At 38.1% G+C, this 14,925-nt stretch overlaps 1 protein-coding gene across 1 annotated transcript in view; it reads left to right on the top strand.

Annotated features, from left to right (window-relative positions):
* Positions 1–14,925, top strand: part of rnf13 (ring finger protein 13) — a gene marked incomplete at its 5' end in the record, with an annotated part of 43,899 nt that overhangs the window by 15,194 nt on the left and 13,780 nt on the right. The window contains 3 exon segments of the mRNA XM_024278131.1: positions 11,110–11,197; positions 12,054–12,144; positions 13,228–13,333. Of these exon segments, the coding sequence (XP_024133899.1) occupies positions 11,110–11,197; positions 12,054–12,144; positions 13,228–13,333 (285 nt within the window).

The raw sequence follows: 14,925 nt of genomic DNA, 5'->3' as shown, positions 1-14,925 counted from the left end.
CTGTACACTGGCATTCTTTGAGGTTGTGGGGGAGTGTCTTATTGGTGACCTTTCTGACATTTTTTTAAGGGGGCAGGAAATTTTAGACCCCTTTATACCTTTTTGGACCCCTTCGTGTTTCATGTTCCTCATGTTTTTGCAAGATTCTCTGGAAGACTTAGATTTGCCACTTAGAAAATGTTATGTCTATATAGCAATGGTACATTTTGAAGTCATGTCACTAAAACATTGATGGCTGCTGCTTCTTGTCTTAAAAACTAACAAAAATTTGATTTTTCTGACAACATACAAACTTGATTTCTTCTCATTGTTTTTAGATCTAATAATCACTTGATTTCCTTAAATTATTCAACTGTTCTTACCTAGTTGGAATACACAGGCTGTGTCCGAATTTATCACTACTCACTATATAGTGCACTTTATAATATGTTTGCCATATTGTAGTGCTGTCTGAATCTACAATTCCAAAATCCAGCGCTCTAGAAATTTCCCAGAGTTCTCTGTGAAAAGAGTGTGCATCAATGCTCACTAGATCTGGGAATATGGACCACAATGCATCGTATTTAAATGTATTTTTTAATAAACCGTCAATGTTTTTATCAGTCTCCTTATGGATAAGTTCCCTATCAGGAGAATCCCATTTCATTTTAAAATTATTTTAGCTTCTACTAAGACTTTATCTGGTCTTGTAACTGTCATAGTTAAATATTGACATTGTTTAATGGGGTTTGTGGTCACATGTTTGCATTTATAGATGACTAAGCAGCAACATCAGTCCTTCGGTTGAAGTTCTCTTCAATCATTTGAAATCTTTCATTCATGTTATTTATAGTTTAATCTTGAACTATCTTCTACCAATAGCTAATTCCTGGAGCCAAAGGTTATAGATTTTAGTGATTCATATCTGGAACCCAAAAATAGAATATGGGTCTAAATGTCTGACTTTGTTTTAATATAAAACTTTTTTTTTTAAAGAAACAATATAGAAACCTCACCATTGCAATAATCAAAAAGACAATAAAGTAACTTAAAGCCATTTGTTTAGCATCTATACAGTACAGATAAATGAGATAACTTAAACATACTGCCCTTGAAATATTTTGTAAAATTTACATTAGCAAGAATGGTTAATACATTTGTGGTGGCTCTTGGGGTAGAGATGACAGATTATTGAAAGCTCCAAATTTAAACTTGTATCCTCAACCAAACATGAATTGGTTAAAATAAGAAGTATTTAAAGGTCTGGTGGAAAAACACTGCAGGGACATAAAGCTTCTCTGATCAGCAGGGTGTGGTCAAAAGGAGAGGCCAATTTTTTCCCTTTTTGGTGCAAAATAGCTTAACCCGCCCAACTAGAAAAGTAGGTCTATTTTGATATACATCTTTTGGAGGCTTTGATTTTCCTCACTTTGCCATCTCCTGACTGTAAAGGTTTTTAGCAGCACAACAGTGACCTCACAGCCCCCCAAGCTGCACACAAGCACACACAGACTTCAGTCTTCACTCAAATAATGACCTAGCTTCCTGCACACACTCACTCAGTCTTATGACAACGTATGACTTATGGCTGACTGAGTGTGTGACTCTCTGGAGCAGTTTATTGTGAGAGATCTAGGCCACTAGCTGGATCTGACAGAGCTGTTTGGATTTCCCAGCCGCCATGATGTCTTTTGCAATTTGTTGTGGCAACAAACCGCTCCGACTACTCCCTTTGACCTGCAGGACAAACAGAAGCTGTGGCTCTGTAACACACCACAGCTGCAAATATACACCTTTAAAAAACTTCTCCTGAGAGCTCACAACACTGAAAAGAAGTCTCAATGAAGTATGTTGCAATAGTCTTTATGACACCTGTAGCGAGTCTCTCTGGCTGCACCTGTGTTTTGTTATCTGGACATGTGGCCGCACCTTGAATTTTGCCGTTTTATTGAAGCCTTTATCTAATCAAAATGTCTGAACCTTGAAACCAAACTCTGCACTGTGCAGCATTCCACTGAAACTCCAAGGAGAGGAGGAAGAAGAAAGTGGCGGAAAGAAGGGAAGGGAGGGAACAGAGCAAGCAGAGGGCACAAGGAGTGCAAAGGAGGGAGGGGGGGCAGGGAAAAGACAGGAATAACATGGTAGTCAGTGAGTTACAGAGAGAAGAGCTCCAGTCTGCTTCATGTAAATGATGTGCTGGACCTGCGACAGGCTCTCTGCTGGGCGCCTCTGCTGCCTTCGTTTTCAGCAGCTTTTTATTAGTTAACACAATTCTCTGAAAATGTATTTTTGTAGGTGCAGTCTTGTGCCAAGTCATGCACTGACCTGGTCTGTTGTTCAAACACCACACTGGATAATAAACCACTGGTGGGTTATATTATCCAAGTAATCTTTGGGCAACCAAAGAAAGTCAAGTCATAGTTCATGACATTTAGTTTTTTTTAATTCTAGACTTCACTGTTGATGTATCTCTGTGTTTTCTGAGTAACAATTCTGATTAGATCAACAAAAATTCCCCAGTATTATTTTGCCATGATTGTTTTCCCTGCTAGCTTTATATTGTTTTTGTTTTTACATTTTCAAAGTTATAGCTCTAAGCACAGGTGATGGGGGGAAAAAAAACGGAAGAAATCAACCAAAGCACTTAAGGGTGTATTCAGACCGGAAAAGTCGAGTTAATTTGATCCGGATTGAGCCCTGAACCTTGTATTTGGTCTATAATTAGTTTGCCTTTAAAGTGTCATTTCTGTTTCAAACCAAAGCTTGTAAACAAAACCATGTGACTAAAGATCTCTTCAGTTATTGGCCAGAAATTATGAGGGCAAAGCAGCGAGAGAAAAATATTAAAAGTCCTAGACTTTGGATCCTTGTTGGGATAGTTCACTTATTCATACTTTATGTGACCAATTTTGAACAGCTGTATCAAGGTCTGGTTCAACACTTTTTGTTGCTATGGTAGAGGCATGTTGCAGTGTGAGAAATGAGCCTGCATTCATTCGACCACACTTCAGTGAGTTGCTGTGTCTTCACGTCTCTACACAGTCCATCTTTTGGATTTTTTTCGTGGCTAGCGCTCTTTTCTGAAACAAGGGATCCTAAGGTTCAATTCCTGCAAACCTTGATGTTAGTACCACAAAAGTGTACAATTTATCTGAAATATCAACCTAACCGGTTCCGCTATTACTGACATTCTTTGGTCCCATCGTAACAAGAGGACCTGGTTGCAGACAAGATGGCGGCTGAAAATCAATAGCCAGAAGCGAAAATTCCACAAGATTTAAGAGTTGTAGCCACATTTATTAAAATGTTTTAATGGGACTAAACGGTTTTAGTAATCAGGATTAGCTTAAAATGTGTCAAAAGAGAGTAAACAAAAGTGTTCAGATTTGAAAAAAAAAAACTGTTGAGACTTTTACATTGGAGCTCTAGCTCCAAACCAGTGTTTACGTTTGACCGCAGTTAACTTCAATACTTTATGCGATCAACGCGAATCAGTTTATTCTGATGCGTAGAAAAGCAGCTTTGTGCCAGAAATAACAAGGGTGGATGATGTTTTGGTTCTTAACTTCCTTCCGGCTATTTATTTTCAGCCGCCATCTTGTCTGCAACCAGGTTCCCCCGCCAACATGACTATGTCCATGTCACCAAAAAATGGCGACTGAATTGACTTCATTTGTTGAGCCAGAAGTAAGCCATTTTCTGTGTGTGACATCGCTCTCACTTGGTTCAGTTCTCATATACAGTCAGTGGTTGGGACATCTTGGTGGAGATCATAGACATAGATGCAAACAGTGAAGTGTGATCACTAAATAAATAAAATAAATATGATCAAATCCACCAAATAGAAAATTCAAACATTTTCATTCATTTTTTACACCAATTTCAAACTTTAAAATATCCCTCCATTCAATACTGAGAGTTTTTTTTATTGTGAAGACCAGGATTGACAATAAAGGAGAGTAATGAAGCAGTAAAGGAGGAAGGAGGAGAAGCCAACGTGTTTTAGCTGCAGTGCTGCATTGGGTGCTGCTGTGTTGGCAGAAGAGTCTCGCAGGACAGAAAATGCTGCAATTATTGACTTGCATGAAACATTGATGCACGTATAGTTAGTAATGTTATCCACAGCCTTTTTTCACGGCACTTAGAATTTACTCTAGAAGCCATATATAATTTATCCTTTATGCGTCTCAACTTTTGTAGTGTTAGAATTTAGTTATGATAGACCCTTTGGAGAGGAACGATGCACAGATATAGATCAGAGAAATGGTCTATTATGTTTGTGTCCTCCTGTTTGTGCTCAGACATCACAAACACACAGGTGAGGCTTGTGCATCGCACAAACCCACACATGCACTCACATGGATGGAAGGTGCGGTGACCTTTGAAATGCCTTTTTCCATTTCACCGTTGAGCGGAGACATTTTTATCCCCCTCACCTTGGCCAACATCACCACGCAGTCCCTCACATTAACCGGCTCCATACAAAGGCGCAGTCCGCTGCTCCAGGCAGATCCCTGGGCCCTGAGAGACGCGTAAACTTTTAGGAGCTCCAGAGGGCTGGATGCAGGGGGGGTCTGGACAAACAGGAACATTTGCTGGGAAAGAATCGATTAAATGGTTTAACAGTTTTGTTTGTGTTTATTTAGCACTTTCTGACCAGAGCTGTTTTATATGTTATGGCGTGCTGCCATTTGCTTGTGAGGACAGTAAGATCAGACTATAAGCACTTGATTTGAGAAGTTGAAAAAAACTCACTGAAAAGCCTGTTTTTAGCTGTAATTTCTCTAATTTAATGCAAACAAACTTAAGTAAACCTTATCTTGATATTATAAAAATGTAAGTGGATGATCCAAATTGATAATTCAACTTCAAAGATTTTCATTAGTACTTTTTCTAACACAGAACAGACAAAACTAGTTAAAAATAAATAAAAGTTGAATTAATCAATGACTAAATGTAAATTATAATGTGTGAAATCGAAACAAAAATGTTTGCGTCATTTGAACTTGAAAATTTGGCTGTTAAGCTTAATGTTTTATGAATATTGTCTTGACCTTTGAATTTTAAAAACCCATCACATGTGGTAAAAAGTTTTGACCTCACTTTTGGTTTTTGTTTTGTTTATGCTTTTCGCACAGCTGTGAAATTTCCTGAAAAATGCTTTCATATCATTTAAAACTTCCATAAATGGTTTTGAATCATTTCCCACACATAAAACAGAGATCTTTATTTGCTTGTTTGTTCTCAATTTAAGGAACAAATGTGTGTTTTGTTTAAAAACGGCTGCAAAAATCTACCAAAATCCACAAAAAAGCCCTCCTGAATCTAGACGGAAAAACTGTTTTGGAGGTAAAGTTGCTGTTAATGATTTACTGTGTCGCACCCATTAAAGAAAAAAAAAAAAAAAAACACTCGTGTGTTTGTGAAACTTGAAAAAGAAGAAAAGTGCAAAAACATATCTGTATGTAAGGAATACTTTTATATTCTGCTTCTCCTTTCACTGTTTTAGAGTTTGGTCAGAGAGCCTAAAGCTGCTCATTTGTGATAATAGACATCATAGCTTATTATACTTCCACTTTTTTTTTTTTTACTCCAAGCCTAATGATTCAAGAATACAAATGATATGGAGTCTGAAGCGAACTCAAGGAGTCGCATAAAGATGGATGTAGTTCTCTGTAGTTAGATTTAGTCTGTGTATCCAATCCTGCGGGAGAGCTGCTGACTGTATTCAGTTCCACTGTTAAAGCCAATGAAAGTGACGCTGAAGAACAGCAGGATTTTTAATCCATCGGTAACAGTATTATAGTGGATTACTCAAAGCTTTACACGTACCTGAAGGGCAGTCCTTGTGGTCTGTACATGTTAGTTTTTTGTAATTCATTCTAAAATTACATATAATTTGTGTGAAAGGTGGGATTGTTTTTGTGGTTCTTGACTTTTACACGTCCGACTTATTTTTTTCCTTGAGCTTCTGGCCTCCTCCTCTACTTTCTTTCTTGTCCTTCATCTCAGGAATGTATTAAATGTGCTTATCTCTGCCCATGCAAACACAAGAGGAGCCAGCAGCAGCGATGCCTAAATTCCTCTACACTGGCATCCAGACGCTCTGCAACCTAAAACTGTTCCATAATTTCATAATAAAAACCCCAAAAAAGCAACTTTTTATTGATATTGTACCACTAACTGGGTTTTAGGGAGTTGCCAATCAGGATAAGGTGCTTGGTGCACCTTAAAGCTGTGGCTTAATCAACGACAGAAAGAAAGAAGTGCCACCAAACAGCATATATTTCCAGATTGGCATTGAAGTTACTGTATTTTCCGGAGAATAAGTCGTACCAGAGTATAAGTCATAAGAGCGAAAAATGTATAATCAAGAAGAAGAAAACCATACATAAGTCGTTCTGGAGTATAAGTTGCACTTTTAGGAGAAAAGTCTGACGTTTCCGAACAAATCCGCCAACCCCAGCATAGCTAAAAAATAAAAATAAAAAAAGAAAGAAATGCAAGAATACTAATATTTTGATCTGTATAAGAAAATATAAAAGTTTAAGAGGAAAAACAATCAGATTCTCTTCCATGTTTGTTTTGGAAGACACTTCTTCTTCTGCTGTCAGTACCAAATACTTCAGATACAGCGCCCTCTGGCGGTTGTTAGCGGTAACAACCACCAAAAGACTGCTTACAGGGAAATACATCAGTATGAGCCTATTGATGTCTGAAAAAAAATAAAAATAAAAAATACACACAAATAAGTCGCTCCTGAGTATAAGTCGCACCCCGGCTAAACTATGAAAAAACTGCGACTTATACTCCAGAAAACACGGTACTCAATTCGAAGCCGCCTCGATATAAACAGAGATCAGTTCATTTAGTGTCAGATTTTTTTCAGTGCCAAGCATCAATGATAAATGAGAAACATAAAGCTCATCTCCCACTTGGATGATTTTCATTCCTGCTCAAACTTGTGAGCATTGTGCATTTGTCTTCCGGATTGGATATGTCAAAGAAAATTACTGTTTTTGATCATTGAACAAACACTTTTATTTTTTGTTGGAAACAATAACTTTAATATGTCAGAAAACAAAGACAAACCCCAACTGAACATTTTGTACCCTCTTGTTGCGACTCTTGGCAGTAATTTTAAATCCTTCAATTTTTTACATCTTTTCAAGGATATTTTTGACAAATTTGTCCACTTTTCACTCAAAAATCCTCCTTTCGTTGTCCGTCTTTCCTTCTTAAGAACCTTTACAGATGCACGCCCAGACACAGTGTATTGTCTGTGTCTCTTTTCAAGACAGGCTGCCTCTAGACACACACACACAGAAGCCATTGATGCCTCCACACAATGCCCTCTCACATGGGATCGCAATGCTGCGGCTGCCATACACGCTGCTTTACGTACGCCTGTTTATAAAATCACAATGACAAGGAACAGACCAAAGACAGAACCGTCCGCTGTTAGCTCTGACATGCATTCGCAGTGTTCACCCTTAGCTCTAAATGGATTTCCTTGCATCACGACAGAGTACAATGGCCACACAATGGAGCCTTGCAAAGCTGCTTGGCTGACACTCGCAAACTGATTTTACAGGTTAGCAGAATGAGCAGAGCCTTCCCCAACAGTGTCAAATGGTGGACGGTACTTTTTTGGTGCTCAAACAAACCGATTTTTCTTTGATCTTTAATCAACACTTTAAGGAGGCCGCCATCGCTCTCACTCACCGCCTTGTAGGCCGTTGATTGCTACAGGAAGCTGATTCCTGCACTAATCATTTACTTGGGGATTTCCTCCAGAGCCGGGTTGAAAGGACCTGCAATAAAGTATATAAAAAAAAAGCACACAGACATCTGCATTGTCTTGGCTTGTAATCAGTGTGTTCAGGTTCTGTTTTATTATATCTTTGAGGTGACAAACAACTATATGCCTACAGAACTGAATAGGAGGAAGTAAAGTTTTTTTTTCCTGATAATTCTATAAATGTAACTTATATTTTGTTAAAAAATGATCAAATGCATCATAATTTTTACTCAATTCTCCTTATTCCCTTATTCTGCAATATTTTAAGGTATATCAATTATGCACAAAATCAAAAGAATTTTAGAGGCTTTAGATTTATAAGGCTGAAAATACCACATGAAAAACGAGGTACTGTAGATTAACATGAATAAACATGAACTTTGATTTTATTGGACGCTTAAGGAGCATGGTGTGGTTTACACGAGATATGTAAGATCCAAGCTATTTTGTCAAGAGAATTGTCTGTTAATGCAGAAATTCAATGAGTGGTATTGGATCATGTCTGTCACACTGAAAGTAAACAGAAGAGCAAGGTCAAAATTTTGGATTTCCAATTTTTTTTATCCAGTTTCTCAAGCAAAATAATCACAGATGAAGGCGTCGATTGAAGGAGACTGTGGTTTACAATAAAAGCAATCTGAGGAACGTTGTAGAACAGGGGTATTCAAGTCCAGGCCTCGAGGGCCGGTGTCCTACATGTTTTCCAACCAACCTTTCATTGAAGCTCCTTATTGGCTAAACATACCTGATCCTGGAAATTAGCAGCCAATAAGGAGCTTCAATGGAAGGTTGGTTGGAAAACATGTAGGACACGGCCCTCGAGGCCTGGACTTGAATACCCCTGTTGTAGAACATCAACAATCAAGGCAGCACTCCTTCAGTCAAATTCGAAAGTTTAATTTCTCTAAAATAAAAGTTTCCAATTTTGCAACAAAAAGATTTCCTTATGTGGAGAAAAGCAGACAGAGTTGCCTCATTGCTTCTCTCCCTGTAAAAAAAAAGCACGAGGATGTAGCATTCTTTTATTTTTTAAAAAAACTGGTTCAAATGGGCACAAAAATGTATATGCAGAAAAATAAAACAAAAGCTTTCCAGGGGATTTTAAAGATCTTCAGTTGCAGCACATTCCAGCCAGAAAAGGAACTTGCGTAAACCACCAAAAGCACAACAGTGACTTTAAGAAAACTGTGAAGGTGTTGGAGTTTAAGCCAGAGTCTGCACACGAACACAGTAACACGTTCCAGCATAAAAACTGAAAACGGCTCTGTGTTGAATTCCTGCCTGTTGAAGCTTCCTCACTTATGCCAATCAAAATACAAGAAAACATCCAGAACTTGGCTGTGTCACCCTGGTGGGATCATTCACATCTAGATCTGGAGATTTAAGCCAGATAAGCCAACAGTCTCAATTCTAATATTACCGTGGGAAAAAATGATTGAATATTGATGCCTTGTTTCCACTGAGTGTTTCTGATTTTTAGCGTTTCTATTATGAAATGAACCCATTAACTGTACCATTTGTGGGCATCTGTTTGTTGTTGGTCCATAGAAAAATGGAATGAAGCTGTCAGGAACTGGTGGTGGAGGACCCAAAATGCAGGAGACCAGGCTAGGTGACAGAAACTTAAAACATTTAATAAATAAACTGAAACATGACAAGAAACCATGTAGAACCAAAAAAATGTGCCAAAACAGAGCAGAGCAGATGACCTGATGAAGAACAACTGAAAACCAGACAATTAAATAGACTGAGGGTAATTAACTTAAATGAAGACAGCTGTGAATTATAACAAACTTGAAATGGTGTGACTGAGGGACATTTTAATACAGAACATTACAGTCATTACAACTAAAAAATGCAGCCGTATTCCTCTTCACCAGTCACAATCTTCTCTCAAATAACATCAAATGCTATATATGTACAAAGTACCAAAAGCCAAATGGAAAAAATGAGCTGTTGGATGACCTCCAATGTTGTTGTAAGCTTCACCTCTTCAGGTGCTGTGAAGGTCCAACTTTGAGTGGAAATACTCACCTGAATTACCTGACCCATTCTAACTGTCCTGAACCGTACCGAACCGTACCGTACCGCTCAGTGGAAACAAGCCTTTAGTATTCCATTCACTGATTATATTTCCATATTTGTACTTTATTACATTAAAATATGGAATTTAAAATAAATTACTTTGACAACATCTGAATCTTAAACTCCTGTGGGGCAGTATCATTGACTGTACATGAGACTGGACTGAGTGACCTGTCCCTTCTGGTGTTCCAAACAGGAAGTACTCGCTGACCCCAAGAAGTCAAAATCTCACATACTTCTATTGAGAAATGAACAGCTATTACTCAGTCATTCTCTTGCTCTACCACCTGTTTTTAACTTGTTCATGCTAATCCTATTTTTTTTTTATTGCAAGTTATTCAAGTTTTAAATTGGCCAATCAGAAGCCTCAGTGAAAGTATGTAGCCTCATGTTGAACATTCGAAATTGATTGACAGATTCTCACATATGGTAGGGATGTGGTTTTCCAGCAAGCTCACTCCTTATTGGTGAGAGTGGTTGCTATAGAAACATCGACTTGGACCAGTCACTGCTTACCGACCATTTGTGATTCCAACATGAAATAGTCCATATAACAAAAAAATAGTGACTGAATTGACTTAATTTGGTTGGAGCCTAAAGAAAATAATGTACTACAGGTGACGTCGCACTTGCTCAGTCCAGTTCTTATATACAGTCAATGTTCAGCCCTGTTACTCCTGCTTATCATAAAGCACTTTCAACAGCTGAACCCAGTTTATCCTTCTAAGTTCAGAGGAAGGATTTAGAATTTTATTTTTATTTCTGCTTGTGTGCATTCAGTGATTCAGCACAGGATTCCACTGTCACGTCCTGTTTCCTCCAGCACATCTGTGAGCTATCGGCCCCAACAATGGCTCTACCGGATCTGGTCGCACTAAAAGTGCAGAAACAGCCTCATAGGTGGAAAGCTGGCACTACAACAGAGCTGATGGAGTCATTTCACTGTTTGATGATGCTCCTGTGAACAATACTTTAAAGACAGGGGGCATATCCCTGCTGTATTAAGACCAAATCATGTTGCAGACGTTTCATTAACACTTCAGTATACTGTGGCTTTCAACATGCCCCACTTCCTTAAGCTTCAGCCGTCCCTAAAGATGAAAATCTGGAGCTTTCACAAGGACTGTTGAATGAGTCTAACTTGAGAAGAGTGCTAATTAGACTTGATTACATAATTTCTGACATCTTCCATCATGATTGTTGTTGGTCTTTAATTTAATTTCTTCTATAAAATCTCTTCTCAGGTCCTCAATGCTCAGAAAGCTGGATACAAGGCAGCCATTGTTCACAATGTAGACTCTGATGACCTAATCAGCATGGGATCCAATGATTGTAAGTCATCCTTCATCACTATATTTGCACAAATGCATAGTAAACATTTGGCATCCTGTCTCTGTCTGTTTGGAGACAACAGTTTGCAGTTTTACGTTTGAATGTTCAATGATGTTCTGTAGGAAATCTCCACAGACTTAAAGAATTAAAACATCCAAAATATATATTTTTGTTTTAAACGAGATCATTTAAAACTTGGTTAAAGCCACACCCACATGTCACTACCAAATCCGATTCCCTGATTGGTCACAAGGACACTTTGCCGTGATTCAGCCTGAAAATGTTCAACTAGGTTGAACTGTCTGCACACTATCAGTGAACACCCAATTTGTATGTAGAGCCCACGAACGAACTTAAAAACTAGCGTAGCGGAATCACGGGCGTTCTCGACGCGGAAGCCCAAAATTCTGGTTTATGTGTGCTTTCATAGACTTTTTATTGAAAGCGACCGCTTGAACGTGAGTCGACGCAGCCGATGTGCGTGCAACTTAAGTCTAGACTAGGGTAAAATGGCGCATTTTGTACGTAGAGCTACTGAACGGACAAAGAAGCGTTAATAGTGACGCATGGACGCAACAGTATTGAACGCAGGAGCCTGAAACGTGCATATACACACGTTTACAATATTGTCATTGGTAGTGGTCACTTGAGGTGTGCGTTTCTGGGCCCCGTGTGAATATGGCATAAACCTTCATTTTATTTCAGATTTCTTCACGATCCTTAAATCTGGATTTGTTAGCCAAAGATTTTAATAAGAAGGAAAAATTAAGCAAATATTAATAAATCATAGAATTTTCCTGAAATTGAAAAAAAAAATGTGGACAAATCAAATAATTTTTTTTTTTTCCCTTTTCAGTGGATGTTGTGAAGCAGATAGTTATTCCTTCTGTGTTCGTGAGTTCAGAAGCTGCCAACACTCTAAAAGGAGACTACATGTATGATAAAGGGTAAGTCTAAACTATGATGATTAATACTTAGCTGCTATGTTTGTTTCTCAATTTTTAGAGGCTGCTCCATATTCTCAATTTTCCAGATGCTTCAAATGATTACATTCATTCCTACAATGTGCTCTGAAATGTGTCAGGGAGGAATGCATTGTCCCAGCAGCTGACGCAATATTTTACAAAAGAAACGTCTCATTTGAGGACAAAGATCTAACAGAGATCATCGACTTAAAACTCTTAATCTTTAGTTAATTAAAATTTATGTAAAAAAAGAAAAAAACAGAACTAGAAAAAGTTTTTTTAGATGCATGTGAGTTAGCAGAAGGTTTCACCTAACAGTCACAAAGAAGCTTGATTGTGAGGGGGCATTTCTGCTTAACTGATGGCATAAATGTGATCCAGCAACTTTTCAACATCTCCGAGGCGTTCCACCCTCAGGGCTTTGTCTTACATTCCCTCTCCTCTGCTTTTGAGAGGCGAAGGCAAAGTCTCCTTTAGGGGGATTATTAGGTGCTCCTCCCTCCAGTCGAGCAGGTCAAGTTGGTGATAAGAACAGCAGAAGTGAGTTTGCACAACACTGGGAGTGGTCTGGAGTTTGTTGGCTAAGTTAAAGCTCTTACCCAAGGTTTGCAGGATCTTCTCTGTCAACAAAGAGTAGACTTCTGCTTATGGTTCAGCTTTTTAAAGATGATTTGATTGATTTTTAGGAGCTGAGACAGTGAAAGAAGAACCAAAAAGGAGCTCAACACAGCCAAGTGGTTGTAGAAGTTCTGCAGCTCAGCTTTCATAGTTACACCATGTTATCCAGTTTAGATCACCTGAGCTGTGTAGCAGAACAATCAGTTGTTCTTTGTTTGTTAAGTGTAAAGTCGGTTTATGATTGTCCAGAACTGTAATATAGACACGCCCACTGCATGTTTTTCTTCTTATGTGTCTTTTACCATTCTAACATTCTGGGTTTTCTTATATTTTGTTGGAAAGAAGCATATTTAGTTTTATTGGTACAGTGTTAGTTCTCATGTGAAAATACTTTAGTGTCAAATAAGAATGTTGCTCAGTGTCAAAAACAATACTTTGTCCTTCTAGGGGGCATGTAGTCCTCATCCCAGACTTCAGCCTGCCTCTGGAGTATTATCTGCTACCCTTTCTCCTCATCGTTGCAATTTGCCTCATCCTCATTGCAGTTTTTATGGTGGGTATATTTATTCCAGCTGATGCATGTAATAGAATCTAAAAACTTCAATTCTGTACATAAACAACATAGGATCAGAACCCTTCTTCCTGCAGAGCTGTTAGGTCTGAGTTTATTTATGAGTAAGGCGGAATCTAAATCCTGCCCCCTATCTCTACGGGTTCACCCTACCCTTAAATTCAGCCCTCCAAGCGGAGAGATATGGAAAAATACTAGCTATGTCCAAATTCTCCCTCGACGACGTCATCATTATTCGCCAGTCGGTCCTTCGCATTAGCGCGGAGCTGCCAGCGCTCAGAAAATACATAACATTGGTTTTATAACTTTAAAAGTCATGCTGAAACAATAAGTCATTACTTACATTTAAATGTAACTAGAAAATGGCATTTCCTGCGGAAATACGTTTGATTGCAGATTTGCAGAAGGTGGTTTCTTTAATTGCTTCATTGCATACGTTTTAGCAGAAGAAACTGAAGTTTACCATAAGTTGCTGAAGAAATTGCAGAAATCAACAATGTTGTCAATAAATGGCAGAATGTTGTTTGGTTTGCAGAAAACTTAATTGTTGCAGAAAAATCATAATTTGCAGAAGGAACTCCAGAAGACAGCAATATTGGCTATAAATTTCAGAAATGTGTTGAACAGCAGAAAAGCTAATTGTTGCAGAATAAATATAATTTGCAGAAAGAACTGCAGAATACAGCAATATTGCCTATAAATTGCAAGTAATCCTATTAAAAAACACAAGCATTCTGAAAAACCCAGGCTAGTAGAAAATCAAGAGCATTTCCATTGTATTGCTAGAGACTTGTAAAATTGCAGTAGACAAAAAAAGTGCAAATTCAAAGAAAAGAAAAGTACCAAAAAAGTATAACCAAGAGAGCTGATGTGTAACCAAAAGCAAAATGTGAACAGAATTGACAATAATTGAAATGTAAATAAGTTCAAAATGTAGAAAAAGTCTAGTATATTTCCAAAAGCTTTGTTTTTAAGAAAGATCTGTTCTAATGTACAATGATACATGTGAAAATCCCAGTTTAAGAAGAGAAAACTGTTGAATACCTGTAAAAACCCCTGAACATGTATAGGGAGGGGTTAGCACCTGCAGTTGAGCACTGTGAGTCAGCAGATTTTGCAGCACCACGGTTTTTCTCCGAACAAATGACTGCGGTTCGTCAACCATACGTCCGATCAGAAAAATTCTTTCAGTTTTGTAAACCTCAAGCTCAGAAGAATTTAGAAATATATGTTGTATTTGTGTCAAACATAACATCTTTATGTGAAACTGATCTGAAGTGAGAGGAGTAAATCCTTCCTGTCATCATCTCAAAATCCTATGTTAACAAATGGGAAAATTGCAATTTTACATGTTTCAAGCAAATGTCTATATCTTCAAAACTACTTTGGATATCAAAACAGTTGAACACTTGTAAGAACCACAAGGTTTTTGGCTATCATCTGTGTAAGTTTCATGTTTCTATGTTCGAGGGTGCTCTCACAATGGCAATTTAAAAACAGTCCACAACAACAAAAGTGTTTGTGTTCTGTACAACGGTGAAGTATAGGCGGTTTGTGTGGAGTTTGTCTCAAAC

This window comes from Oryzias melastigma, linkage group LG4 (genome assembly GCF_002922805.2).
Source record: "Oryzias melastigma strain HK-1 linkage group LG4, ASM292280v2, whole genome shotgun sequence".
NCBI classification, from domain to species: domain Eukaryota; kingdom Metazoa; phylum Chordata; class Actinopteri; order Beloniformes; family Adrianichthyidae; genus Oryzias; species Oryzias melastigma.
The sequence above is the reverse complement of the archived record's forward strand: the minus strand, read 5'-3'. Positions and strand labels throughout refer to the sequence as shown.